General features: G+C 39.8%; 2 protein-coding genes across 6 annotated transcripts in view; one reads left to right on the top strand and one right to left on the bottom strand.

Annotated features, from left to right (window-relative positions):
* Nucleotides 1-446: 446 nt before the first annotated feature.
* On the top strand, nt 447-20,887 carry GMPPB (GDP-mannose pyrophosphorylase B). Of its 3 annotated transcripts, none has more exons than XM_063426550.1 (10): nt 447-686; nt 9,078-9,208; nt 11,028-11,108; nt 13,050-13,098; nt 13,661-13,803; nt 14,117-14,275; nt 16,369-16,447; nt 19,265-19,392; nt 19,749-19,931; nt 20,099-20,887. In XM_063426550.1, exons 1-10 carry the CDS (start codon nt 638-640, stop codon nt 20,228-20,230), a joined length of 1,134 nt encoding a protein of 377 aa, XP_063282620.1. In that variant the 5' UTR covers nt 447-637; the 3' UTR covers nt 20,231-20,887. The 3 variants fall into 3 exon arrangements, with proteins under 3 accessions (XP_063282620.1, XP_063282622.1, XP_063282621.1); XM_063426552.1 differs by having other exon boundaries at nt 449-686; nt 9,074-9,208; nt 20,099-20,885; XM_063426551.1 differs by lacking the exon at nt 447-686 and adding an exon at nt 6,104-6,120 and having other exon boundaries at nt 20,099-20,886.
* Nucleotides 20,888-21,152: 265 nt separating this feature from the next.
* RNF123 (ring finger protein 123) overlaps nt 21,153-27,438 on the bottom strand; it is a 92,953-nt gene continuing 86,667 nt past the window's right edge. For all 3 annotated transcript variants that reach the window (XM_063426545.1, XM_063426546.1, XM_063426544.1), the window contains exons 37-39: nt 26,971-27,065; nt 24,392-24,477; nt 21,153-21,815 (exon numbers count right to left, since the gene is read on the bottom strand). In XM_063426545.1, the coding sequence (XP_063282615.1) occupies nt 21,716-21,815; nt 24,392-24,477; nt 26,971-27,065 (281 nt within the window). In that variant the 3' untranslated portion in view covers nt 21,153-21,715. The remainder of the gene's footprint in view (nt 21,816-24,391; nt 24,478-26,970; nt 27,066-27,438) is intronic.

The following is a 27,438-nucleotide window of genomic DNA, read 5'->3' on the forward strand; positions in this document are numbered from 1 at the left end:
AGTAGCAACCAACCAATGAATGAGAAATATAGCGAAGCTGCGGCAGCCATCTTTGTTTTGAGCAGTGGATTCAATTAATATGGGTCCTTTACTACGGCTCTATGGGCGCGGCTTTATAGATGCAATCATTACATCACGTGCCTGAACTGACGTCACGTTCGGCCGCCCCGCCCTCCCCTTCCATACCCATCTATTTCCGTCTTGCTGGAGCTGTCACCGTCGCCGCACGTCACCCTCCTCTTCCGATTGGCCGCCAAATTCTCCAATCAGCTCTCTCGCCAACTGGCGGGTGCGTCAGACGCTCATTGGTGCGCGTCGTAAACAAGGAGGTGTTACTGTTGCTTAGGAGATCCCTCTAGACCAATAGCTACGCGCCAAATGCCGGCGCGCCAGCGGATTGGTGGAGATTGTTACCAAGCAACGGCGAAGCGCATTGGCTTTTTCGACCTTTCTGAAGTGTGTGAGTAGCCCTGGTAAGCTGGTTACCCGCAGCGGAGGAGTGCCCCCGGCCAGACAGGTGGGAAGAGGGCAGCCTTCTCGTGGAAATACCGAGCCGGTGTGTGAGCTGCACTCCGAAACGGAAATGGATGGGAAGCCCCGCCCCGTGACTTGTGACCCGGTGACGTCATGTGTTTGAATGGTGCTGAGCTGGAAGAGGCGTCTGGTGACAAGTGGGAGCCCGGGCGGTGAGTGCTGCTAACCGGGGCTCTGATTATTGCACTGACACTGGGGGAGTCGGGAGGAAACACCCCTCAGCTGGTGGAGAACTACAATTCCCATGATGCTTTGCAGGCCTTGAGGTGTCATGGGAGTTGTAGTTCTGCAACAGCTGGGGGTCTGCTTATTGGTAACCTAGTTATTATTATTATAAGATATATATAATTCTATACAATGTACATTTTATTTTATTGGTTATAACACAGCGCTGCTTATATCCTTAATGTCTCTTACACAGCTCCATTGAATAGCTCTGTGTTTGAAGATATTGCTGTATTTGTAGTATTACTGTTTAAAGGAAAAACCAAACCACCATAACCACTATAGTAGGCTGTAGTGGTTATTGTGCCCGGAGTGTCCTGGCGCTCTCCCGGTGTAAGTAATCAAACTGTTTGACAACCTGCCTGAGGTCTGCTGGGACGCTGCCACTCTGGAGACAGGACCTTCTTCAAGGACCTCCAGTTAGCTCCACTGAGCGAAGCCTGCGGTGAACGTCTCAATCTCAGCCAACGAATGCCTTCCTCGACCGTTCTCATACGGTTTCAATACTTTCCCCTGGAGGGTACCAGGCCCAACATAACTTCTGCAGCGGGATGTTCTAGTGTCATTGATTGACCTCAGTGCCACACAAAAATGAAGAAAATAAAGGTTTTTACTTACCTTTTCCCAGCGCCGATACTCCCTCAGCGCTGCTGTCTAATCCATCTCCCACAATGTCCATGAGAAGGTGCCATATCCTTGTCACTGGTCCAGTCCAGTGCTTCTTAGAGAAGTGCACTTAGTACCTGGAGCTCAGAGCCTGCGTATCCAATAAAATACTATTTATTTGATTGTGTTAGGCGTCAAATGTGGTTGTTACAGCAGAATTGCCTCTAGTGGTTGTCAGTATGTGATTACTATGGATTTCTTTTGGTGGGTGATGAAGTACTTTATCAAAACTGTTTATTGAAACTATCACTTGTTGGTAAATATCACCATTGAATATTACTTGTAGCTTGAGTTAAAGGATCACTATAGGGTCAGGAACACAAACATGTATTCCTGACCCTATACTGTTTAACTCCCCCCATTAAAGTGGCTTGTTCCTTCCCCTCCCCTTGAGCCCCTTTAAAAGTTAATAAAATGTATCTTATTTACAGCGCCGCGCAAGTCAGCCGGTGCTGGCCCCGAATTGCCGATTTTTACCCAATTGGTAAAGCATTGGATTGGCAAGGGGGTGGGGCGAAACACCATTTTGGCCAATCAGCACCTCCTCAAATGGATGAATTGAATCAATGCATCTCTATGAAGAAAATTCAATGTCCCCATGCAGAGCTGGGAGACACTGAACATCAGTGCTGCTTACTGTGCAGTACTGAGCCAGGAAGCACCTCCAGTGGCCACTTGGAGGTGTCCCTAGGGCCAGTGTAAACACTGCCTTTTCACTGAAAAGCCAGTGTTTGCATAAAAATGCCTGAAGGCAATGATTATACTCACCAGAACAACTACATTAAGTAGTTGTTCTGGTTACTCTAGTGTCCTTTTAACCTTCTTTTTTGTTTTTCATGTGATGCTTCCTTTTACATTCATATTAAAGATTTAGCCAATTACATCACAATCCAGTTCAGTCTGGGCACAGACGAGGCATGGATTGAAATTCAAATGAGAATAAGAATCATTGTTTAATTTATCTTTTTTTTTCTGCATACTTTGTCTGCTGACTGCAAGGTGCACGGGACACAGCATATAGGATAACTGACAGGAGGTTAAAGGGAAACTCCAGTGCCAGAAAAACGATCCGTTTTTCTGGCACTGGAGGGTCCCTCCCACCCACCAATCCCCGGTTACTGAAGGGGTGAAAACCCCTTCAGTGACTTACCTGGGACAGCGGCGATGTCCCTCGCCGCTGTCTCCGCCTCCGCGACGCTCCTCCTAGTGATTACGTCGGCCGGTGGGCGAGACTGATCTCGCTCACCGGCCGAGGAGACCTAATGCGCATGCGCGGAAATTCCGCGCATGCGCATTACGTCTCCCCATAGGAAAGCATTGAAAAATCATTTCAATGCTTTCCTATGGGGTTTTGAGCGACGCTGGAGGTCCTCACACAGCGTGAGGACGTCCAGCGACGCTCTAGCACAGGAAACCTGTGCTAGAACTCAGGAAGTGACCTCTAGTGGCTGTCTAATAGACAGCCACTAGAGGTGGAGTTAACCCTGCAATGTAAATATTGCGGTTTATGAAAAACTGCAATAATTACACTTGCAGGGTTAAGGGTAGTGGGAGTTGGCACCCAGACCACTCCATTGAGCAGAAGTGGTCTGGGTGCCTACAGTGTCCCTTTAAACGATGGAGGCACTCTGTTACATGATGATTCTGATGATGACATAGCTGTTTTGTTATCTTCACTTCATTTTTCACACCACACAAATAAATATTTGTTGAATTATATTCTGGCGAGTTACAGTTCTCTTTTAAGTAATTCCTTTTACTACTAAGATGGCTACTTTCCGTGTCTTCATTTTTTCTACTGGTGGAAAGCATGTGGAATGTTAGCCATCCCACAGGGCAGCATTATGTGTGGAAAATTAGTTTTTACGGGTGTTGTATAGGTCTGTTTTGTGTACACAGTAATTATACTCCTGCCATACAGTGCTTGGATTCCAAACAGACAAAACTAAGCTGAATCACTTAACAGAAGGTGAGCAGCCACCAACTGTATCCTGGTAAGTGTTGGAGATCACTGAGAATTCTTTCACTAGCAGGAAGTAAAATCAACGAGTATTTGTATGTGCAAGTATTGTACATTTCATATATATTAATGACTGGTTAATAACACACATATATTCAAAACTAAAGGACAGCTCAAAAATATATAAATATATTTAAAAGGACACTATAGTCACCAGAACAACTACAGCTTATTGAATTTGTTCTGGTGAGTAGAATCATTACCTTCAGGCTTTTTGCTGTAAACACTGTCTTTTCAGAGAAAATGCAGTGTTTACATTACAGCCTATTGATAACTTCACTGGCCACTCCTCAGATGGCTGTTAGAGATCCTTCCTGGGTCATGGCTGCCTAAAATGCATCCAAACATTCAGTATCTCCTCCCTCTGCATGCAGACACTGAACTTGGAGGCATGATGTGCCCAGGGGGGGCTAGATGGTGGGTTTAACACTATAGGGTCAGGAATACATGTTTGTGTTCCTGACCTTATAGTGATCCTTTAAAAATCTGTCTATCAAACATTAAAAGGACATATATTTCCTTTCAACACTTGAGGAAACAATTATTATATAAAAACTATTTTTGATGTGACAGTTGTCCTTTAAACTACTTTTATATTGGTATTATTTGCAAGAATCATACTAGACTTTTTATTTTTTTGGCCAGGAAGTAAATCTGTATACATTAGATCTCTGAATGTAGAATATATTATTATTATTATTGCCATTTATATAGCGCCAACAGATTCCGTAGCGCTTTACAATATTATGAGAGGGGGGATTTAACTATAAATAGGACAATTACAGAAAACGTACAGGAATGATAGGTTGAAGAGGACCCTGCTCAAATGAGCTTACATTCTATAGGAGGTGGGGTGTAAAACACAATAGGACAGGAATTTGCAATTAAATAAGGTAGGAGTGAGTCAGAGCTGGAGGAGAGAGTAGAGTGCTGCCCTTTAGGAGAGAGCAAGATACAGGTATGTAAGGTAGATGTATATGACAAACTAAATTGGATAATATTTTCAATTCTCCAAGGTTCACTAGAATGCAAGTCTTAATGTTCTGGTATGATTATTTCTGTATTTTTATGTAGGATTAGGTTGCCTAGTTTCTAGACGTGTGCATTGCAAAAATGTGTGATACTTCTGAATTGAATTGCTTTGGATTTCCAAAAAAATTGTTTAAAAAAATGTTGATTTGAAATTTAATTTTAAAACCTTAAATTGTCTGAGAAGCTCTACAATGAAGGAAAAAATGTGCATATTCTCCTATAAAAACTCTAAATTAGTGATTGAATGTTGGTGTAAAGTGGCCACTTAGCACCAACATTCAATCACTAATTCCGAATTCCATATGAGCTGAATCGGACAGGCTATTGCGCTACTCAGTTTATTCTAAATTTAGATAAATTATGGTTGGAATTTCAGAAATTTGAAAATGCACCAATCCAGGCAAATTGCAATTCAGACCAAACTGATCTCCAAGTCTAATAGTTCCTATTTATTAGTTTGGTGTGTGATAAAGAGTCAGGGTTCAGTTCAGCAGCAATTAAAACCTCTATATCAAATAAGTCTAGAGTCTAGACCATAAATTGCAAGACAATACAAAATATAATTTTAACTAACTAACCAACCTATAGTTGGGTTGTCGGTGCTGAAAACGACACTGTATGCCTCTATTTCTAATGATGTAACTTATTCTTGGTTGGCACAGAAGGCTCTGTGGCATGATGGTAATGGCTTGCTGCCGTGAAAGGCAGTTGGTGGGTACAGAATTCTCTTCTGCATAATGGTAATGGCATGGCTTGTTAATGGGTGTTGGTGAGCACAGGTGCCATTATGTATAGCTAAGTAATCCTTACAGTACAGTATGGATCGACTGGTTATCGGTTTGGCCGATAATATCAGCCGATATCCGGCATTTTGGCAAGTATCGGTTTAAATCAGTGGTTCTCAACCCAGTCCTCAAGTAGCTCCTTACAGTCAAGTATTTAGGGATTACCCAGTTGCGTCCAAGGTGTTTTTAAAAATAAAAAAACACTTTAGACACAACAGAACATCGCCAAATCTTTGCGCATCGTCTCGTGGGACCTGGAATGAGAACTTGCCGGAAACAGAGGATAGCGTGTGCTGGGTTCCAGCCACCCCCTCCACAATGTGAAAGCCCCTGGCAGCCTGCACAAAGCCACTGGACCATCAAGGAGTATAAATGGGCCCCCTTCCTGGCCACAGGTAAGAGGCAGGGAGGGGGGAAGAATATCGCTACCAGTTTTCAGCCCATAGGCCAAAAACAATCTGTATCAGCCCTTAAAAATTAACATCCGTCAATCCCTAGTTTTCACTGTTACCACAAAAGATCAGTATTTTAATTGTTAGTCAAACAGTTACACTGTATTATAGAAACAACCCATATGAAGCGATTGTGCTGCAGAAAAAGAAAATAGCTACTTGGAATAAAACTCCTTTGTCTCAAAAACCTGCTAAACAACCTCTCTAGTCAGAAAATGTATTGAATGAACAGCAAAAGGAAATTTTACTCCACTCCGTCACATTGGTATTGTCCAGTTTTTGACTTTCATTCACATAGAAGCACAATTTGAAAACCAGGAAATGCGTTTCTTTTGTTATCTTATGTAGGAATGTGAAGGGAACCTGTTTGAGCAGTGTTGGGAGGGACAGCCACACCTCTGCATGGGTTTACAGTCATCTAGTTTCATTTATTGAATTGAGTGCATATATTCCATTTATAGCCATTAGTCATGTCCCGTTCCTATATGCCACTATGGAGTGTTGTCTATTTTTATGGAAATTCATAAAATATGACTCCACGCACCATGACCACCTCAGTGATGTGAAGTGATCATGGCGTTTGGAGTCTGTAAGTGCAGCATTTGCTATGAAATGCTACACATAGGGAGTTTAACCCCTCTTCTGCCAGCAGTGTAATGCCACCTCCAGCATTGTCATCTGCCAGCCCAGAATGTCATTGAATGCACCAGAATGTCATTGGTTGAGAGTGGTCAGCTGACACTCTCAGCCAAAGAATGCTGAATAGCCACAGCTTCTGTGGCTCAGCAGAAGCCAGAAGTGTGTCACCGGACAACGGATCCTCGGATTTCAGCAGGGACCCATGTAATGGGGCAAACCTTGGCTAAATGGCTTGCTCCATTATCGGAGAACTGGCCAGGTTACTTCTGGCATCATAGGCATTACAGCGGGCTTTAGTTGGTTATAATGATTGGAGTAATCCTAACAGGGAAATGTGGAGAGATGACAAGGTAAATGACAATTTAGGCCAATATTGAGCAGTTTTGCAATTCTGTCCTAATATTTGCAATTCTCTGGTAAATTATACACATTACCCCATTTGTTGAATAATCTTAAATATCCCTTATTAGACATTTTTAAATGTAATTTTGCGCATAAATGTAGAATCCAATTCTATCTCTTTAATCCTCATGTAACCACTGAAATCAGCATTTTTATTTTTTTATGATCATTTGTAGCATGATTCTGAAGAAGGAATTTCACAGAAACGTTGTCACTTAGATTAAAAAAAAAAACAACAAAAAACAGTAGACCACACAATTTCTATTAATCAGACAGCCTTCAACTTACTGTATGTCATTCTGAAATCCAAACAGTGATTTTAAAATATGAGCACACAGTAGGGGCATTTCAACAATATTATCTATTCGAAGACCCCCACCCACCTCTTGAACCCCAAATTAAACCATAATCATATATCCTCAGTCCAGAAAGTTACACATTTGAGGTTTATTCTGCCTTAAGACTAACCTGGTAACATTTATCCTTAACAGGTAATGACAGGTCAGTCTTGAGGCTTGGCAAAAAAAAATCCCCTTTTTGTCACGTTTTAAACTGAGGAATTATTGATGCTGCAAACAGTACTTATTATCGTAATACAATGATAAGTTAAAGTAATAGAGTAAAAGCACATGAATACCACATACATCACTGCAATACATACAGAATTACCTTTGGAAACGCACAGCATTGTGGGAGGTTTTAAATGCTATGTAATGAATAAATTAGAAAAAGTGATATAAGTTTGTGAGAATATAAATACATATACCATGCTGCTTGAATGAGCTGGTATTTTATTATGCCTACATGTCTATTATGCCTACATTTGTTTCTTCCCTGATCCAGTTTGTCACTTAGAGACACTGATACATACTTTTTTGAGGTTTATATGGAAGAATGGCATTCTTTTGTAACAGATCACACATTTACCTGAGAAAACCAGTTACTATAGAACACCGCTGTAACTGGCCAAAATGACCAAAAAAAAAACTAGAGTGGTTTTATATTATGAATTGATTGCATCTATGCTGATTGACTGAACACCTGTTCTTATTTATTGCAGTATTTAATACACAGTGTGGTAGTTTAGAATAATAAAATGCACATGCATACACTACGCATTTTATATAAAATGCACTAAATAATTCATGTATGCACGAAAAGCCAGACTTAATCTACATTTGGTTTTGTGTAAAACCTACAACTGTGGTGTTTACAAGTTAGTTGTGTTTTCAACCCTTCCAGGGTAATTTTATAAAAAAAAAAAAAAAATCTCTAGGTCACTTCTCTGCAGTATGCAATAAAAAAATACAAGCTTCTAACTTTTGACTCACCCAGCCTGCACTCCCGCAGGGGGGCAATCGGAACCCGCGGGCAGTCCCTCACAAGTTGGCCCTATACACTAACGCTGCGCTGTTGCAAAAAATTATGGAATCCCTTTGTAATTAGGTCGCATAGACCTACAATAGCCATGGCCAGTAACTCCCTGTACCTCTCCCTCCTGTGCTTCCCTTTCCCCATCCCTCCTAACCCTTCTCCCTCTCTCTCCTCTTTACCTCTTTATTGTTTTGTCTATTTCTATCATTCCTAACATTACTTTCCTCTCTGTTCTGACCGACACTTACATCTCGACTGTAACGACTATGAGGGCATTACCTTTCATATGATGGTCCACAGGAGGTAATAACAGGAAACTGGTAACACTGTACTGGAGACAACATAAGCTGTGCTAGTTCTCTCAAGTGCTACAAACCCACCTGAGCACTATATAGGTCATCAAACATGGGCGCTGGATGTCAGGGTCCTGCACATGATGGTTGGTTAGATTCTCACTGTTTTACCTTTTATCTAAAAACCTGGTGGGGCACCACTGAAGTACAATCACTGCAGTTGACACACAACAGTCTAATGCACTTGAAGTTTGATTTTATAAAAACGCACGTTTGTTCACCTCGTGCAAACTTGGATATATCTTCAGGATTCTGCTTCTAACTGTGTTGTAATATTTGATTTCATGTGGTGTATTGCCTTGGAATAAATAAAGAATTTAAAAAAAATATAAAAAAATACAAGGTTAGTCAGATAAACACATAACAGGACCCATATATTTATTTATTCATTTAATAGAAAGGATATTCTTATTTAACATTAGCTTTCAAATAAACACAACATACATAGCTGCAATATTTTGTCCTCTACTCTGCATTGGATGTGCTGTCATACATGTGAGAGTCTCAGAGTATGGCACTTGTTAGATCACGTTATCAGTACTTGCTATATAATGCTGTGTGTCTGCAATAAGAATTTCTGCTTTTCTGCAGATAGACATGAAGGCTTTAATCTTAGTGGGTGGCTATGGCACCAGATTACGCCCACTCACCCTCAGTGTGCCAAAGCCATTGGTGGATTTCTGCAACAAGCCCATCCTACTGCACCAGGTGGAGGCTCTCGTGAAGGTAAGACTCTATGGCTATATTGATGTATGGTTAATTGTGACACACTGCATTTCATATATGCCATTTCAGTTGTGAAGTAACAACTCTTTCACAAGACACTGAATAAATCCTATAGTGATAAAATATATAGAACACATTAAGAAAATGGCTGAAAAAACAGTTTACAGAACACTCCAAGAACCATAACAACTACAGTGCTATGTTGTGGTTTTGGTACCAGGAATGTCCTGGCGTTCAGTCCTTCCTGTGTTCATAGTGGCCCAGTCCCATTCAGGGTAGTCTATTCCCAGGGCATTGGCAAATGCTCTCATGGGCTGAATGACCTGACCTCTGTTTGCACATTGTAAACATATCTAATTATGCACTCACATTGCACTTATTGGGGGACACTAGAGATCACACACAGGACTGTCCCATTAAATCTGGTAATTGAAGCTACGCTCTAGCATTCAGGGCTCCTGTGGATGCTAACCTAGAAGACCTATCTTTTATAATGAACCTAATTTACCTACAGATGGGTACGCAATATATTGTAAACATATAAGGCAAAATAACCGTGTCACAAAGCTACAGAAAATCATTGTGAAACCTGATTTTAAAAGAATGGTTTTATTTTGAATGTAACCCATGCTTATTTATCCTCTTTGATTTAGAGCAAAAATACTTTGCTTATACTTTACAAAACACTTTATTCGGAACATACGTATATAGAATAGATGTATACATTATGTACATTAATTTGATCCAAACTATAATAGTGATTCTACTGAATATTTTCAGTGTGCATACCAAATATTATTTTTATGCGCACCTGCATACAGAAGACTCATATTATAACAATTAAAAAAGTAAAACACTAAAATTAAACGAATCCCTAGGGAATAAACTCAATAAACTGCCTGTAATTAGCCCTTGGGACTCTATTCAATAAACCGCCTTGGAGTACCCCCTAGTGGTGCATTCAATAAACAGCCCAAGTTAAAACGATTCCTTGGGGTTATAGATAGGCCATCTCTGCCTTCCCATTTATAGAGCACTTTGCAAGTCTTGTTCTCACAAAGCAATGTTTTAATATCTTTTAATATGTGAGTTGGTCTGAGTTAGTTGGTGGTTCGTACTCCAGCAGAAATATTTCAGTATGTATTCAAAGCCCAGATCAAATTCTCAGCTTGGCCTTTCATCATTCTAAGGCCAATAAATCTATTCAGTTAAGTAATAATCTCTGTATCCCAAGAAACATTCTTAACTTACATACTAAAAACCTGTCAAATAGTGTGTGTATGTATGTATGTGAGTGTATATATTATATATTTTATTGTACAATCATTTTGTATTATTATTATTATTTTTAAGCAGGCTACTTAAGATATAGTGATCTAGAAGACTATTTAAAAAAAAAAAAAAAATTTTTTTACTGCCAAGCAATTTTATCCTGCTGATTCTACAAATCTGTCTCAGAATTTTATAGATTTGCTTTGTGGTGTACAGTTTCTTTCTCTGATTCTTCGTTGTAAGTCTAAATATCATTCATATTATTGGGTATTTTTATAAATAGAATGGATATTAAAGGTAATTATATATCTTTGTCCTTCTGTAGCTTGATTGCATTTTGTCATCTGATCTTTTTTGTGTGCGCCTGGATTATTTATCTTTTATATATTCTATAAATAATGTGTGCATAGCAAAAAAAAAAGGAAAATTGGAAAACCAATACCTGTGTGTGTGTTTTTTCTTTTTTGTGTGTATTTCAGTATGATTTTGTCAATACGTTTACATAACAAATTCTAATCAACGACTGTCTGTTATGTTTCTTGGACAGGCTGGTGTTAATCATGTCATCCTGGCAGTTAGCTACATGTCTGACATGTTGGAGAAGGAGATGAAGGAGCAGGAGAAGAGGGTAAGTAATATCTGAAAAAGATAAATGCATTTATTTATGTTTATGTCATGTTTCACCTATTGCTTCTCTATCGCTAACGCTGCAGGTCTTTACACATGAATCTGTTGAGCCTTAAAGGGACACTATAGTCACCAAAACAACTACAGCTCAATGTAGTGTTTCTGGTGTCTATATTGAAAAGCCTGAAGGACAGGCTATAGACACTACCTTTTTATGTAGGCTGGCTAGTTACATCTCTAGTAACAGTCACTTCCTGGTCAACGCTGCAATGATGTTCAGCGTCTCCACGCTCTGCATGGAGACACTAAATGCTCCATATAGAATTGCATTAAGTTTAATGCATCTCTATGAGGAGATGCTGATTGGCGCAGCATGGGGTTTTGTCACACATGCTCCGTAGCATTCCAATGCTTTCCTATTATCCGGTAAACAGGTATTTAAAAAAAAAAAAAAAAAATTCAACTTTGTGGCTAAAATAAACAAATTTGAAATATTCTACGATTTTAATACATTTCCATCTTGGCAACTTTTAAATAAACTTAATGTATGTGAGAAGAAACTGGTCTCGCTCAAGGCACAATTTTGTGAGCAAATATTTTTTTTTCTGTTTAACCTATGGAATAGACAGCAAAGTAAGCTCCAGCACTAGTCCTAACATACATTTTTAGTAGCACTGACCAGTAGCCCTAATAAACGCCATTTTATTCCATCTTCTTTTAACCCCTTAAGGACCAAACTTCTGGAATAAAAGGGGATCATGACATGTCACACATGACGTGTCCTTAAGGGGTTAAAAACACTTCCAAAGGGGAATTACATGTGTATAGTGGAAAATTCTTACACATTTCAGCAACGGTGTGCATGTAGATCTTTAAAGAACATAGAATATTCTTTAAAACTGGTTACTAAATGGTTTGGGGGCTAGACGTATGGGAGTTTGCTGTATCGTCTAAAATCGTACATATCCTTGATGGTTACCAGTTATGTAAATAACACCATTTTTATTGTGTACTATAAGGAGACTGAACAATTGTGGATAGAATTACACACATAGTTTAAATAATCATCCTGATGACATTATTCATTCTTACTGATATTCTTGTGGGGTTCCTGTTAGAGGATAGAATGTTCTGTGGTTTATTCATCTCCATATGATGACATATGGAATGCATAATCAAAAAATTGGGAGAATTTAATATGTGAGAGACAAGTTCTAAACAGCACAAACACAGAAATGCCGATTCTCGGTAAAGCCTTACCAGGTAAAACACATGTCAATGTGATTCTTTCTCATTGCATATTGACATGGAACCTGATCCTGCATTCTACAAGTGATCTGGCAGCAGAAACGGGAAATACATTGTGTTGTTTCTGTTTATTTGTCCATGAGAACAAATGTTTTCTCCTGCTAGGAATAGATAACCGTTTATGACGAAATGACCGAAAATTAATATATCTTTATGTGGACCTGTTATTGGTAAATGGTATAATAAAACAGATACATGGTACCAGCAAAGAGAGAACATGTTTAAATTAACTCCAGATTGTACAAACATGTTCTCATAATTTCCTAATACATATGGCTCAATTCCTAAATGCTAAAGCATTATGGGACCCCCCAGACACACCCACAACCATCTCCCCAAATTGAATGGTTATGCTCTTTAAAGGGAAATTATTCTATGGCAAATGCACTCTTTAAAATATATTGGCATTTTTATATAACATTTCAAAAAAAAGTTTTTGGGCAGTTTTGTAACTGTCACTGTTTTTAAAAAATGATTACACAATTCCTGGACAGCTAAATCCATGCTGGCAGACTGTCAGATCTTTCAGTAGCAATTATAGCTCTCCTTACAATAGCTTGGATAGATGGGGATACTGCTCACTGTAAAGGATATTGATCGAAGCAAACTAACTTCCGCTATTATTTGATCACAGCTGGGAATCCGCATATCCATGTCACATGAAAAGGAGCCTCTAGGAACAGGTGAGTAGATTTTTTTTTTTTTTTTTTTCTGCTTTCTTTTCATGTGGTATATCCCTAAACACATTTGCATTTATTTGCTAAGCTTGGAGCCTATAGAGAATTGTCAACATAATTGCACAGAAGTCATATTCATCCTTTTATGACGGTTTGTTCTTCAAATTCCCTTGTCTCTTCAGTACAGTTCCAGGATTAGCAAAAAATTAAATATCATTTCAAAAAATAAATAACATTTAAAGAAATAAATAAAACAGAGTTAGCAACACCTGATGCTCAATACAAAAACCACAAACCATATGTAAATGATAAACATGTTGAAAATTGATTGCAGAGGTGTATAAATATGGCAATTGTTTTGGCTATTTAATGTTCACACCTTGCAGGACAGTGTATATTTTAAACTAGCATCACACCACAAAAAGTGTGTTCTTGTCATTCAAAGATGCAATAATACTGCAATGGAGATATAGCTTTTTAATGGCCCCTTTCTGTCTTGAGCTGTTTTCTTTTTGAACATCTTGATTTCATATTCAGTTCTATGTGAACCTTTGCATTTTGAACACAGCTGGTCCACTAGCCTTAGCTCGAGACCTACTGACTGAAAACATGGAGCCTTTCTTCGTGCTCAACAGCGATGTGATCTGCGACTTTCCATTTGATGACATGGTCCGCTTTCACAAGCACCATGGAAAGGAAGGCACCATTGTGGTGGGTATATGCACAATCTAAGTGACAGTAGCAGCTTAAGTAGGGTTATTCACTAAAGGTTGTTGAGAATTCAAAGTAAATTTCACATTTTAGGCTAAAAAAAAGTTCTCCAAGTCAGATATATTTTTAGTTTAACTGCTTTGGCCTCAATTGAAATTCACTTCAATTTCCTAAGAATTCGCAGTTTACCGAATAATCATGATAAATTATATTCTCCCGGTAGAATTTGACAATCTTGCAGGACACAATATAAATTTTGTTTCAAGTGAACAAAGAAGCTGATGTCTCTTTATCTTCTTTATCTTTCCTGCAGGTAACTAAGGTGGAGGAACCATCCAAGTATGGGGTTGTTGTATATGAAGCAGAGACTGGACAGATTCAGCGCTTTGTGGAGAAACCTCAGGTCTTTGTGTCCAACAAGATCAACTCAGGACTATACATGTTCTGTCCCTCTATACTGGATCGTATACAGGTATTTTTCTCTAGACCAGTGGTTAACTTTTTTTTTTTTCTCAATTTAAATGAGGTACATAATATATAGCTTAAATGACCCTATATTATCCACAACAACTTAATGTAGTTGTTCTGGTGATAGTATATAGGGTCAGGAATACATGTTTGGTTCCTGACCCTATAGTATTCCTTTAATAAACGATTACTCTCTTTAAGTGTGAATAATAAAAACATTTTGTCAAGAATGTTTTCTTGATTAGAATTTTTATATATATATATAAATACACACCTCTTATCTCACACACTTTTTTTTTTTTTTAATTTTGTAATACCTGGAATATATATTCATAGCACTTCATTACATATCAACAAAATATATTAAAAAGTTTTATTTTTGTCACAAGTTATTGAACGTTCACCCCTTAGTATATTACACTAATACTTTTAATTTAACCATTTTGTCACACATTTTCATGGGGAAATTCCCAGACCTTGTGTATCCCGCAGCTGCAAAGACCCTCGCCCCCAACTTCACTTCACTTTATGCCCAGCGTGGCTTACCTTTTGTAAAAGAAGGCCACATGGGCTATTTAAATAGGGCATTTTTGAGTGTTTCACTAGGCCATTTTATCACCAGTTCCTGTTGAATTTAACGGTAATTTTTCCCACAATTGCATGTGTTCTGATATTAACAGCTGGCTGCTAAGATTGCTTGCGCTGATGGACGTCAACATCATTATTTCTGTTCTGCTTTAGAAGCAAAAATAAATCCTCCATTACTGTGGCTCTAAAGAAAGTGTTAAAAACCACTGTTCAATACCTTACCATAACCAAAATAATCAGATTGATATCTATCTAAAAAAAACTTCTCTATAAAAGTGAATATCAAAATACATCAACACATTTACAGGGTTGTTAAATAAAATGAGAATTGTCGGGAATTCAAAGTGAAACATTGTAAGTCAGAGTAGCTGGGCTGGAAATCTATATCTAGCTTGGAGAAAGTTCTGCTATTTAAGTCTAAAATATGAAATTTGCTTTAAATTCCGAGTAATTCACGCTCTGTTTAAGGGATTAATAGTACCACATACTAAGAGTACAATAATACACCTTTTGAAATATACGTCTGGCTTCTGTTTTCAAGTGTCCTTCTATGCCAGAAAAACACACACTCGTGGTCTGAGGAGTACCTCTTATAAGCCTTACAAGTATTGGGCAAACTTTCAAAGAACATGCTAAACATCAAACCCCACTACAGCTTACTGTAGGGGTTATAGTGCAAGAGGATATGGGTAAAGCTCTAAAGCCCAAAATTCCAGCCATTATGCTGGCAAAGAGATAATGGGATTTCACTTTTTGCATTATCCATGCAAATCTGTCCAAGTTTGGTCATTAATGATGGGCTATAAATTCTGGACTAAACCTCCCTATCAAATAACAAGGACTGCATGTAGACTCATTGCTCTGCAACCACTACACTGAACCGATATGGTTATGGTGCTTACAGTGTCCCTTTAAACACATTCTTACATTTTAGTGCTTTTCAATTAATTTGTCTTGTTCATTCTGACTCTATTAACATTAACGGACGGAACACTACACGAACCATTCTTGATTCACAAGTTCCCTGGTTTAACTTATTTACCTGGCTTCCACTAGCTACCTCTCTCCACTACAGCCGACAGTAAGCATGATGTTTTCTTTTTTGAATCTTCTATTAGCTCTACTGAGGGTTTAGGTGTCCTACAGCTTTAGCCAGTTGCAGTCATATGATAGATGTTTTTCATTTTCCAAAGATGGACATGACAATATAATGTTAGCTAATGTAACTGACAAACCCCAGCAGAGCCACTGTTTCCATCAATATCCATCCTGTTTTTACTCTGGTACATTTTAAGAAATAGACTGATTTGTTGGACCAGTGATGGGTAACTTTAGCACTACAGATGTCTGTTGACATACATTTGGGCTGGCTGAGCATCATGGGAAATGTAGTTTACAAATAAAATACAAATCTGCTGTGCAAAGGTCAGCCATCATTAAATTACACAAGCTCATGAACTATTCATATTGAATGAATATTAAAAATAGCTTTCTCTGTCTTCATTCTAGCTACGCCCAACCTCTATAGAAAAGGAGATTTTTCCAGCCATGGCTCAGGAGGGGCAGTTATTTGCTATGGAATTGCAAGGTGAGAATGATTGAAGAAACATGGGACATCAACATATCGTAGACAAACACATGAGATTTATTACATTAGATCTTCTAGCTAACCAGGGAGCAATACCAAATCTTAAGAGAATATCCCACCCATCATGGCTTGACTCTTAGCCTGACCCTTTAAGCATTTCCACCTGTTACACAGGGGGAAATAGTGGAGAAATGTTTTGGCAAATGCCTGGTCCGTTCTCCAACATTCCCAGGTTAAAAGAATAATCTTGGTTTTCCAACTTTTTGAGATGCATGCCATCACGTCTGTATGGATCATTTTTGCTTTTTCTTTTTTAATAGAATAGCTTCTTGGGGTTTATGTTTTTGCCTGAAAAGGAGTATCTGTTCTGTGCATTTACTACAATTTGCCGAAATCTTTCCTAAGCTCTAAAAACGTACTGGCCGGTGTGCCAAAAGGCATCTCTTCATAGAGATGCCTTGGATCAATGCATGTCTATGAGGAACGTTCAGCGCCTCCATGCAATGCGTGTCGACTCTGAACTGACCCAGGAAGCACCTCTAGTGAGTGACTGCTACTAGAGGTGTTCCTAGGTCCTAACGTAAACACTGCTTTGCCCTGAAAAGGCAGTGTTTACATAAAAAAAGGGACTGATTTATACTGACCATAACAATAAAATGATCACTATAGAGTCAGGAACACAAACATGTATTCCTAACCCTATAGTGTTAACACCACCATCTAGCCCCCCTGGGCCCCTCATGCCTCCATAAATATAGCAAAATCTTACTGTATTCAAGCCTGAAGCTGTAACTCTGCATGTTTGTCTCAGAAAAACAAGCAGTCTGCTAACATCATCAGAAGTGGTAGCCTGATCCAGTCACCGTGCTTCCCCATAGGATTGGCTGAGACTGACAAGGAGGCAGATCAGGGGCAGAGCCAGCATGATTCAAACACAGCCCTGGCCAATCGGCATCTCCTCATAGAGATGAATTGAATCAATGAGAAAAGTTCAGTGTCTACATGCAGATGGAGGAGATACTGAATGTTTGGATGCATTTTAGGCAGCCATGACCCAGGAAGGATCTCTAACAGCCATCTGAGGAGTGGCCAGTGAAGTTATCACTAGGCTGTAATGTAAACACTGCATTTTCTCTGAAAAGACCATGTTTACAGCAAAAAGCCTGAAGGGAATGATTCTACTCACCAGAACAAATTCAGTAAGCTGTAGTTGTCCTGGTGACTATAGTGTCCCTTTAGATATTTTTGTGTGTCCATTAAAATGGTGACTTGCTCCATAAAGCTATTGTAAACGTATTCTTATCAGACAGCCACTCACTGGATAAAGTTTGAGTTTTATTCCACAAGTGAGTGATTATCTGACAATGTCTTTATCTCAGATGTATATGTTAACTCCCAGCCAGAATCTAACTGCGCATGATAGGAACTTGCAAGCCTCTTGCCATCAAATTGATGGCATATAAATTCCCAACAAACTGGCTTGTATAGTTTTCTGTTTTTTTGTGTGTTTTTTTTTTCTTCCTCTGAAAAAAAGTTTCTGGAGTTATTAATTTTTATTTATTTTTTCTTTAAAAAAAAAAAAGCAGATCAGAGACTTAAATTGCCTGACATTGTGGCAACAATGCATTAGTCTCTATTCTGCATTGACAACTACCTCTTGAAGATGTCTGGCTACAAGGAAGTTTGGCAACTTAAAAATTGCCTCTTTGGTCTGCACTTCATCCAGAAAGATTATTAAGTTGCCAGTGAATGGGAAGAAAATCCTTGCATTCTCCCACTACTGCATACATCTAAATGTGCTGCTAGTGTTAGCAATGAGCTACTGCTGGCTGTGCGACAGGTATAGGGATCAACTGTGCTGCCTGCCCACTATTTTATATTGCTGGCCAGAAAGCGAATGCATCATCTGGCTGATTGACAGTCCATGGAGGCTGCCCTACACACAGAATAACTTTTTTGTGTGTGTTATCCCTAGAACTATTTTTAATAAATATATATTTATTAAAAATGCTGCCAGGACAGAGGTTTAACACTATTACCGCTATACTAAGATGAAGTGGTTGTGGTGCTTAGTGACACTTTAGAGATCACCACTACAGCATAATGTAGTTCTGGTGAGTATAGCATGTGCCTGCAGGCTTTTCAATGTAAACACTGCCTTTTCATTGGAAAGCATTGGATTGGATGAGATTATCTAAACCATGGAGGTGGGGCCATCCTGGCACAGCATGGGGAAAATTTGAGAAGCACCTTTCACATGCAATCGGGGTAGGGAGAAGTTATCTAAACACACACAGACTCCCTACCTTTGGGAGAGCTTGAGTGGATCCTTTCCCTGGGGGCTGCTCTGATCATGTCATCTACTTGCTCTGCTCGTAGCATGGCCATTTAGTGAGCCAAGGTTAGAATGAGGTCATGTTCCTGCTCCCGTCATCACTACTTCGCACGTGAGAGAGCAAGAAGATAGTCACCCGGCTCCGATGCGCACTGCCATCTGCCTCCATTGCTCACAGCCGCCTGACAAACACCCAGTCGCTAGTTCATAATTCCTAGTTGCCATGGCGACCTGGGATTTTGAGCCCTGATGTAAATGTCATAACTAACCAGCCTTTACAGGATTAAGCTATTTGATAAGTCAGAGCATAGTTAAGAGTTTAAATAAAATGAGGTTATAATACACCACACAGAGCAAGATCTGCAGGATTAAGTTCAGACTGCACTAAAGCACTAGAACATGTGATCATGGTATTTGTAGAACATTCAGCATGTGAAAGATTTACAGTGTGTCCAACAGTTGAATTTGTTTTATCCTTCAAGGATTTTGGATGGACATAGGACAGCCTAAGGATTTCCTGACCGGCATGTGCATGTACCTGCAGTCTGTGAGACACAAACATCCAGAATGTCTCCATTCTGGACCAGGCTTTGTTGGAAACGTTCTTGTGGTGAGTGATTTGTTTAAGAACCTACTTAGCCGTCATTGCAATTATATTGTAATGTACTGTGTTTACATACCACTTCCTAATCGATTACATGCCACTCTCAATTATGGATACTGTTTAAAGGGATCTCCCCTCAGTCCCTAACAATTTTTTATTAATTCTAAAATTTGTTGAAGCATAGTTTGTTTTATCCTTTTCACTTACCAAAAAATAAATAAAAAAAATGATGACAGTTTGAGTTGTGTAATCACTTCTCCATCTGAAAGGGTGTAATGATGCCTATCAGGATCAGTTAACATATGGTATTGTCCTATCAGAATGGCCCAAGCATTCTAACTTTTTCCAATATTTCTTCCTAGGACCCCACAGCAAAAATTGGCAATAACTGCAGCATAGGTCCAAACGTTACTATTGGTCCTGACGTAACAGTGGAGGATGGTGTACGTATAAAGCGGTGTACAATTATGAAAGGCTCCAGACTTCACTCTCACTCTTGGCTGGAGTCTTCCATTGTTGGCTGGAGCTCTTCAGTTGGACAGTGGGTGAGTTCATTCAGTTGGAACTGTAATGTGGATGTAATTTAAATTTATATATATCTTTAAGATAGAAATAATAAAATGAAGATAACTTAGAATTCTAGAATGTTGAAGCAAGACACCTTTTGGGCTTGGCCAGCAATATTCACAGATTTTTCCTGTTTGTTTTGCAGGTTCGCATGGAGAATGTGACTGTGCTGGGAGAAGATGTAATAGTCAATGATGAGCTTTATCTAAATGGAGCTAATGTTTTGCCACACAAATGCATCTCTGAGTCTGTGCCGGAACCAAGGATTATCATGTAGATTTGTACATTGGCTGCCCAGAGCACTTACACTGGGACCTGTGAACACCATTCTGTGCTGCTAACAAGAACATTGATTTTATTTTTTACCTCTACTGCAGGAGGTATTTCCCTAGGCTAAGACTACTCTTGCAGGCACAGTTAATGTTGCTCATAGATGTCACAGGGAATTTACTGCCATGTGAGGGTACACCCTTGTAAGAAAGAAAAAAAAAAAGAGCTGTGCCTTTTATCGAGGGTGAAGAGGGATAATATATTGGAGCCCTGTACTTCTTCCCTATTACAGTCATTTTAATATGCAAGAGTACATTGGAAGATGTTGTATAACTCCTTTTAGAAGAAGGACGGAATGATAAGTGTTCTTGCTTCTCTTGATCGGCTTTAACCCTGCTCTGGCACAAAGGCTTGTTGTGCACATCTAACAAAACTATGATGTTAGCCCTTTAATTGCTGTAATAATACAGCTCCTTTTAGATTCGTAGATTTCTTGCTAAGCATCAAGGGAGTTGTAGTAAAACAGCTGGGGTCACTGTTTAGTTCTCAAGGATTAATAGTAAAATACAAGGTGCAGTCTATGAAACACCCTAGAATTTAGGGTGGCAGTAAGGAAGCCAGCTGACTTTATTACAGCCAGGCAAATCTGTCTGATAATCTATTTTATGTTTTACAATGGACATTTTCTTATAAATTAATGAGATTATTCAACTCTATGTTTATTGCTCATTTCCTGACACTGATCTGTTTTAATGACTTTCAAGACTTGACGAGAGGGAAATAAAACCGTACTTAATTTGTAGACAAACCAAAGTGAACCTAGGGGGGAGACTCGCAACAGGCAAGAATCTCAGTCTGCACCTAAGTTTGCTTACATATTGTCCTTCGGTATAGGAATAGCTTTTGCAACAAAACAGAAATACAAATGATTATATAGATGCATAAATAATTTAATTCTGTGCCATCTCACTTAACACAGTATAAATGATAAAAATGCAGCTCGGTTGTAAACAAGGCTCTTCCGTTTAGCATTCTCCTCCAGTGCTAGAACTGACTGCACTGCACAAGGCGATAGGTTGACAAAGTGCAGTGTGACCGGCTCCTGAACAGGATACTGACAGTAAGACCGTTTCTCAGTAAGACCGTGAAAGAGTAGGCACCACAACAGTCTTACGGATAGTTTGGAGAACCTACCCGGCATAGCTCTGTGAGTGCTTTCAAAAAACAGTGCAGCAGTGTGAGGGTTAATAATTACACACAAACATACACAACCACCTGCCCTCCCTACCAGCTGCCAATCCACTAACTGTAAACCAATAATAAAATGGCTCTTTCCAATAGTCCACAGGGGCTGGGAGTTTAAAACCAGCATGTTAAATAACATTTACATTTAAAGCTGTAATCGCCTTCAATTCGCTACGCCCAAAGCCTACATCTCATCGGAAAGTGAGGACTTTGTGTGAAGACTGTCTGGTCCAAGTGGTTGGAGGAGCTAGTTGCCTGCTGGTTTTTCGTAATCTTCCACTCCCATGATTGTAGCTTTACAGAAAAAACAATCTTTGTTGTTCATGAGATGCTGATTGATGCAGGCTCTGTAAGAGAAAGACAGACACATTAGAGACAGTGATGGCAAAACGGACTAAATCCTATCTACACGTTAGTGCTTGCCAAGTTGCAAATGAAATAATTTAACAGTAATACACTGGTATCATAAGAGCCTCGGTTTTATTCATGCAGCTTTCAGAACTTTGATATCCCTAAAGAATATGCACTATGAACGAACATTCAAGTGTAGTTAAATCTGACGATGGCAAAACTGCATTTTACTGAATAGAGTGATGGCTTTGTTTTTAGGTGGCCCCACGATTCCTCTTCATAACACGGTGTACCTAAGACACACAAGATAGCCCATGCCCATTAGACTTGGGTGTTGCTCCACCAGCACACCTTGTAAGATATTTTAATTCAATGCCATAACTTAAAAGGTGGGTACTAGAAGTCACTTCATGCTAGAGTTTCAGTACAAAAAACCCTAATGGGTTTAAGGTTTCCTTTTTATGTCTTTGTTCACATTATACAGGGCTTGTTATATCTTTATTTAAATATGGCTAGAGAACACTGGTGCTCCCTCCTTAACCCCTTAAGGACCAAACTTCTGGAATAAAAGGGAATCATGACATGTCACACACGTCATGTGTCCTTAAGGGGTTAAATGAGGAGAACATGTAGGGTGGATAAGGGAGAGATCCTCACATACTCAACACCATATCTAGATTTCCAAAGCGTGGGAGGGGAAGTAATGCTAGAAGTGCCTTCCATATACATTATTACTAAGAAGTCATTTTTTTATCTCTGTTCGAGTAGCACATTCACATTTCCACCTATACAGGGACAGACACCTTGCACAAGTGACAGTACCAATAATATGTCACATTTCATGTGTGGATTTTTCTGTCCATCATCAGCCTATACTGTTTTTATCTCCATGTATATATGTGGCTCATATCTGTATCAAGTCAACTAACCTGTAAATTCAAGAAAAGTAGCCAGTAGCCACATTTTGGACCTGATTTATCAGTACTTTACCCCAGCAAAAATTTAGTGATTGGGCATAAAATCACGAGACCAGTGTTCATGTGTGATGTTGTAGATCAGAATATTAACACAATACTCTACAATATGTGTAACAAACATTAGGTAATGTACTTTATATTGTGTCATTTGCCGCATACAATGATGTGGTAAAGTTTGTACTGAATAACTAAAGTTAACCCCCTAAGAGCCAATGGGCTGCTTACCAGGACCAGACTGGCCCACCGGGATACCGGGAAATTTCCCGGTGGGCCGCAGCACCTGGGGCTGGGCTGACAGCCCTATTCATCACTGGTCAGGCTCCTGTAATCCCGGCCAGCCATGTGTGAGATGTGCGGCTGCACAGGACCCCATGAGAGCAGGGGGAGCCAGGCGTCCGGCACAGCTCATACATGGCCGGCCGGGATTATTAAAAAAAAGAAAATATATATATATATATATATATATATATATATATATATATATATATATATATATATATATATATATATATATATATATAGATATATAGCGGCGGGGGGTGGATCTTAGCGTGCGACGTGGGACCTGGTAACTGCAGCATGGGAAGCAGGAAGAAGTCACTGCTTCCCCAACAACCAGTCTCCAGGAGCTCCAAGGGATGTGGAGGTAAGAAGCAGGTGTGTGAGAGCCTGCCTGCCTGCCTGCCTACGTGTGTGTGCATCTGCTAATGAGTGAGTGAGTGAGCTCTTGTGTGTGTGTGTGTGTGTGTGTGTGTGTGTGCGCGCATCTACTAGTGAGTGAGCTTCTGTGTGTGTGCCTGTTAGTGAGTGAGCTTGTCTGTAGGGATCGTGTGTGTGTGTGTACAGTGAGCTTGTCTGTAGGGAGCTGGGTGTGTCTGAGCCTGTCTGTGGTGAGCAGGTGTGTACAGTGAGCTTGTCTGAAGTAAGCATGTGTGTGATCATGAGCTTGTCTGTAGTGACCATATGTGTGTCAGTGAGCTTGTCTGTAATAAGCATGTGTGTGTCAGTGAACTTGTCTGTAGTGAATCTGTGTGTTAGTGAGCTCTTCTGTAGGGAGCATGTGTGTGTCAATGGGCTTGTCTGTAGGGAGGGTGTGTGCGCATCAGTGAGCTTTTCTGTATTGAGCGTGTATGTGACAGTGAGCTTGTTTGTAGTAAGCTTGTGTGTGTATCAGAGTTTGTCTGTACTAAATTTATGTGTGTACCAGTAACCTTGTCTGTGTGTGTCATTGAGCCCATTTGTGTGCATCAGTGTGATTGTCTGTGTCTGCTTTAATGTATAATTTAATTACCCTAAAAGGACTAATATTTTGAATTAGAAAAATTATATATATATATATATATATATATATCACACACTACATAGCAAATGACTTATGGGGCTGGCATAGATTTTTTTTCCCAGGGCTGCTTCGTGTCCCCAGTCCAGCCCTGCTGCTTACTAACCATTTACAGACCTAAACAATAACAATTAATTCATTGTTTGCTCCTAAGAGGTTAAGTGACTTTCTGGTGTCTGGTAAGGTACATTAATGCCAGTCTTCTGGCTAGAAGGAAAAACTTGATTTGTGATATAAAACAGACACTTTTACTCACTTGCAGGACTTGTGTGAGCAGGGTTTGAAGACTGCAGATATCGGGTGAGCATAGCAGATCGGACACAGATCCTCCTCGCTTGTAGGCTGAAAGATAGAGAGTGTCCTTACCTGATCTTATCTAATCTCTATAAAACATTATTTATGTTGCACAGCTTCATACATACTCTAAAATATCTTAGCATTACAGTCAACACACAATTTCTTTTTAATCAAAGTGTTGAATGCTATTTTGAAACCTATCCATCAGAGCAAACCCCATTTACCATAATTAATGTGATCACATGTTCTTGAGATACCTCTGTTCATGCAAGGAGGCTCCAAACTCACTGGGCCCATTTGCTGAACTAGGGCATACATGGGGCAGGAGAGTATCATGGTTTCTGTAAAAACATTTGTCATTTTTTTATGTTGCTACCATGAAAAATGTACTTTAAAATTGTTGTAACATACATTAATCCTACTTTGCAGAGTTGTAATAACCAGTATGAAATCTTGAATAGCTTTAAAACTAAAGGGCTTTGGTTAATACCCTTCCCTCCACTGTGAGCGTCTGTGTTCCCAGACAGCAGTCGGCCTGTGTAACTGTATGGAACAATGCAAGTAGCTTGATATACATAGTAACAACTCTGAGTGCCGATCAGGCATAGTAGTTTCTCATTAGCAACTGGGAAGTGAAACAAATTAGGATTTACTTAAAGGACCACTACAGTGCCAGGAAAATAAACTCGTGCCCTGAGGGTCCCACTCCCGCCGGGCTGAATGGAGAGGATGGGGGTTAAAAACTCACCTTTCTCCAGCGCCGGGCTCCCTCGGCGCTGGGGACTCTACTCCTCCTTTGGCCATCATCGGCTCAATGCGCATGCGCGGCAAGAGCCGCGCGTGCATTCAGCCAGTCCATAGGAAAGCATTTTTAATGCTTTCCTATGGACGCTGGCGTCTTCTCACTGTGAAAATTACAGTGAGAAGCGCGGAAGCGCCTCTAGCGGCTGTCAATGAGACAGCCACAAGAGGTTGGATTAACCCAAAAGTAAACATAGCAGTTTAGAAACTCTTCCAAAGTCAGCGGCGAATGTGCATGCGCGTTCCATCAATCCATAGGAAAGCATTCCGCGCTTCTCACTTTGAAAATCACAGTGAGAAGACGCTGACGTCCATAGGAAAGCATTGAGAAATGCTTTCCTATGGACTGATTGAACGCGCATGCGCATTCGCCGCCGACGTTGGAAGAGGGAGGAGAGTTCCCCAGCGCTGGAGAAAGTTAAGAGTTTAACCCTTTAACCCCTCTTGAGCCGAGCGGGAGGGGGACCCTGAGGATTGGGGGGACCTAAAGACTCTATAGTGCCAGGAAAACGAGTTTGTTTTCCTGGCACTGTAGTGGTCCTTTAACTCATTGCTGAAGAGAACTAAATATGTTTACTGCCCTTTTAACAAATGTGCATCTGGGAGCAAGACAAATTGGTACACCCTTGACTGCCAAACGTACAACTGCCAAGTATTAAAGAAGAATTTGTAAAGAATTTGATCTTCCTCCAAAGTACAGCATTTGGTTTCTGAACTTTACCAACCCCCCTCCCCCCTTTCTCTGCCCCAGATAGTGTCTCAGCTCAGGGAAAGAACAGGACATGGCAGCATTAATAATGCAGAGCACTGGCCGAGCTGTGCTTCCCCTGTGAGGATCACATTCTGTGCAGAAAACTATTTTTGAGCAGATCTGCAGTAAACTGATCACTTTATCAGGACTAAAGGTCAACCTGTCTCTGAAGGCAATAGAACATACAAAGAACACAGACCACAATACTTAGGGCAGGCAAAAAAAAAACAAAAAAAAAAACACAACTAACACGAATATCATAAGCATAACGACTAAACCAAACCTACATGCATAACGCGAACAATGATGGGTATATCCTGACTATAACACCTGCATAGTGTTTTTCTCCTCCGACAGATCTATATTACTGACACCGTCATCATCATTTCTGACCCTATAGTGTTAATGCAACCATCTTGCCTGCCTAAATATAGCAAAACCTAATCTTTATTATTCAGTCTGCTGCTGATGGCTCTGCCCCTGATCTGCCTGCATTGCTGACATCATCTGAAGTGGTGTTCTGAGCCATAGGACAGCATTGGATTGGCTGAGCTTGTCAATGAGACGGATCAGGGGCAGAGCCAGAACAAGCCCTGGCCAATCAGCATCTCCTCATAGAAATGCATCAAATCAATGCATCTCTGTGAGGAATGTTCAGTGTCTTCATGCAGAGGGTGGAGACACTGAATGTCAGTGCTGCATACTGTGCAGCACTTCCCCAGGAAGCACCTCTAGTAGTCATCTGAGGAGTGGCCAGTGGAGGTATCCATAGGCTGTAATGTAAACACTGCATTTTCTCTCAAAAAAACAAACATTGTTTTCTGCAAAAAGCCTGACGACAATGATTCTACTCACCAGAACAAATACAATAAGCTGTAGTTGTTCTGGTGACAATATAGTGTCCCTTTAATGGTTTTAATGGTGAAACAATAACGTTCTTTCATAATGAATCTGATTAACTGAATGTTTTGTGTAATTTTATTTACCTGTGTAGAGGCTGCTGCCTGTTTGGATTCTTCACTCAGATGACCCAGCATCTTTCCCACTTTACTCAGTTCTTCAGAGTTGATATATTCTGTATCTGAGTATTGATAATTGTACAAAACATGTTAGCATTTTGTTATTGCAATTGGCCCCTGTTGTTCGTTTAAGTAAACCTATAATGTAATGAAATAGTCAGGCAACAATGTACTAAACAGCTTCTGTGGAATATGACTCTATTCAACCTCATCCGGTGGTTGGCAGTGCTGGATAAGAATTTTGGCTTCATATAGAAAGTCACCATTTCAATGGACACCTACAAATTCATACTTAAAGGACCACTATAGGCAGGTCCCCCTAGTTTTAACCTATTGAGGGTTAATCCAGGCCTCTGGATGCATTACCTTCACACCAAAGAGGCAATTCTTAAAGCACACCCAAACCAGAAGGACTTGAATGAAAAATACAAATCC

Source organism: Pelobates fuscus, chromosome 7 (assembly GCF_036172605.1).
Source record: "Pelobates fuscus isolate aPelFus1 chromosome 7, aPelFus1.pri, whole genome shotgun sequence".
Lineage (NCBI taxonomy): Eukaryota > Metazoa > Chordata > Amphibia > Anura > Pelobatidae > Pelobates > Pelobates fuscus.

Bases quoted from the DNA above. Each gene is read 5' to 3' on its own strand.
- GMPPB (XM_063426550.1), top strand. From the start codon at position 638: ATGGTGCTGAGCTGGAAGAGGCGTCTGGTGACAAGTGGGAGCCCGGGC. The intron at 9,209-11,027 runs GTAAGACTCTAT...TTTCTTGGACAG, and splicing joins AGGTGGAGGCTCTCGTGAAG to GCTGGTGTTAATCATGTCAT. The intron at 11,109-13,049 runs GTAAGTAATATC...ATTTGATCACAG, and splicing joins TGAAGGAGCAGGAGAAGAGG to CTGGGAATCCGCATATCCAT.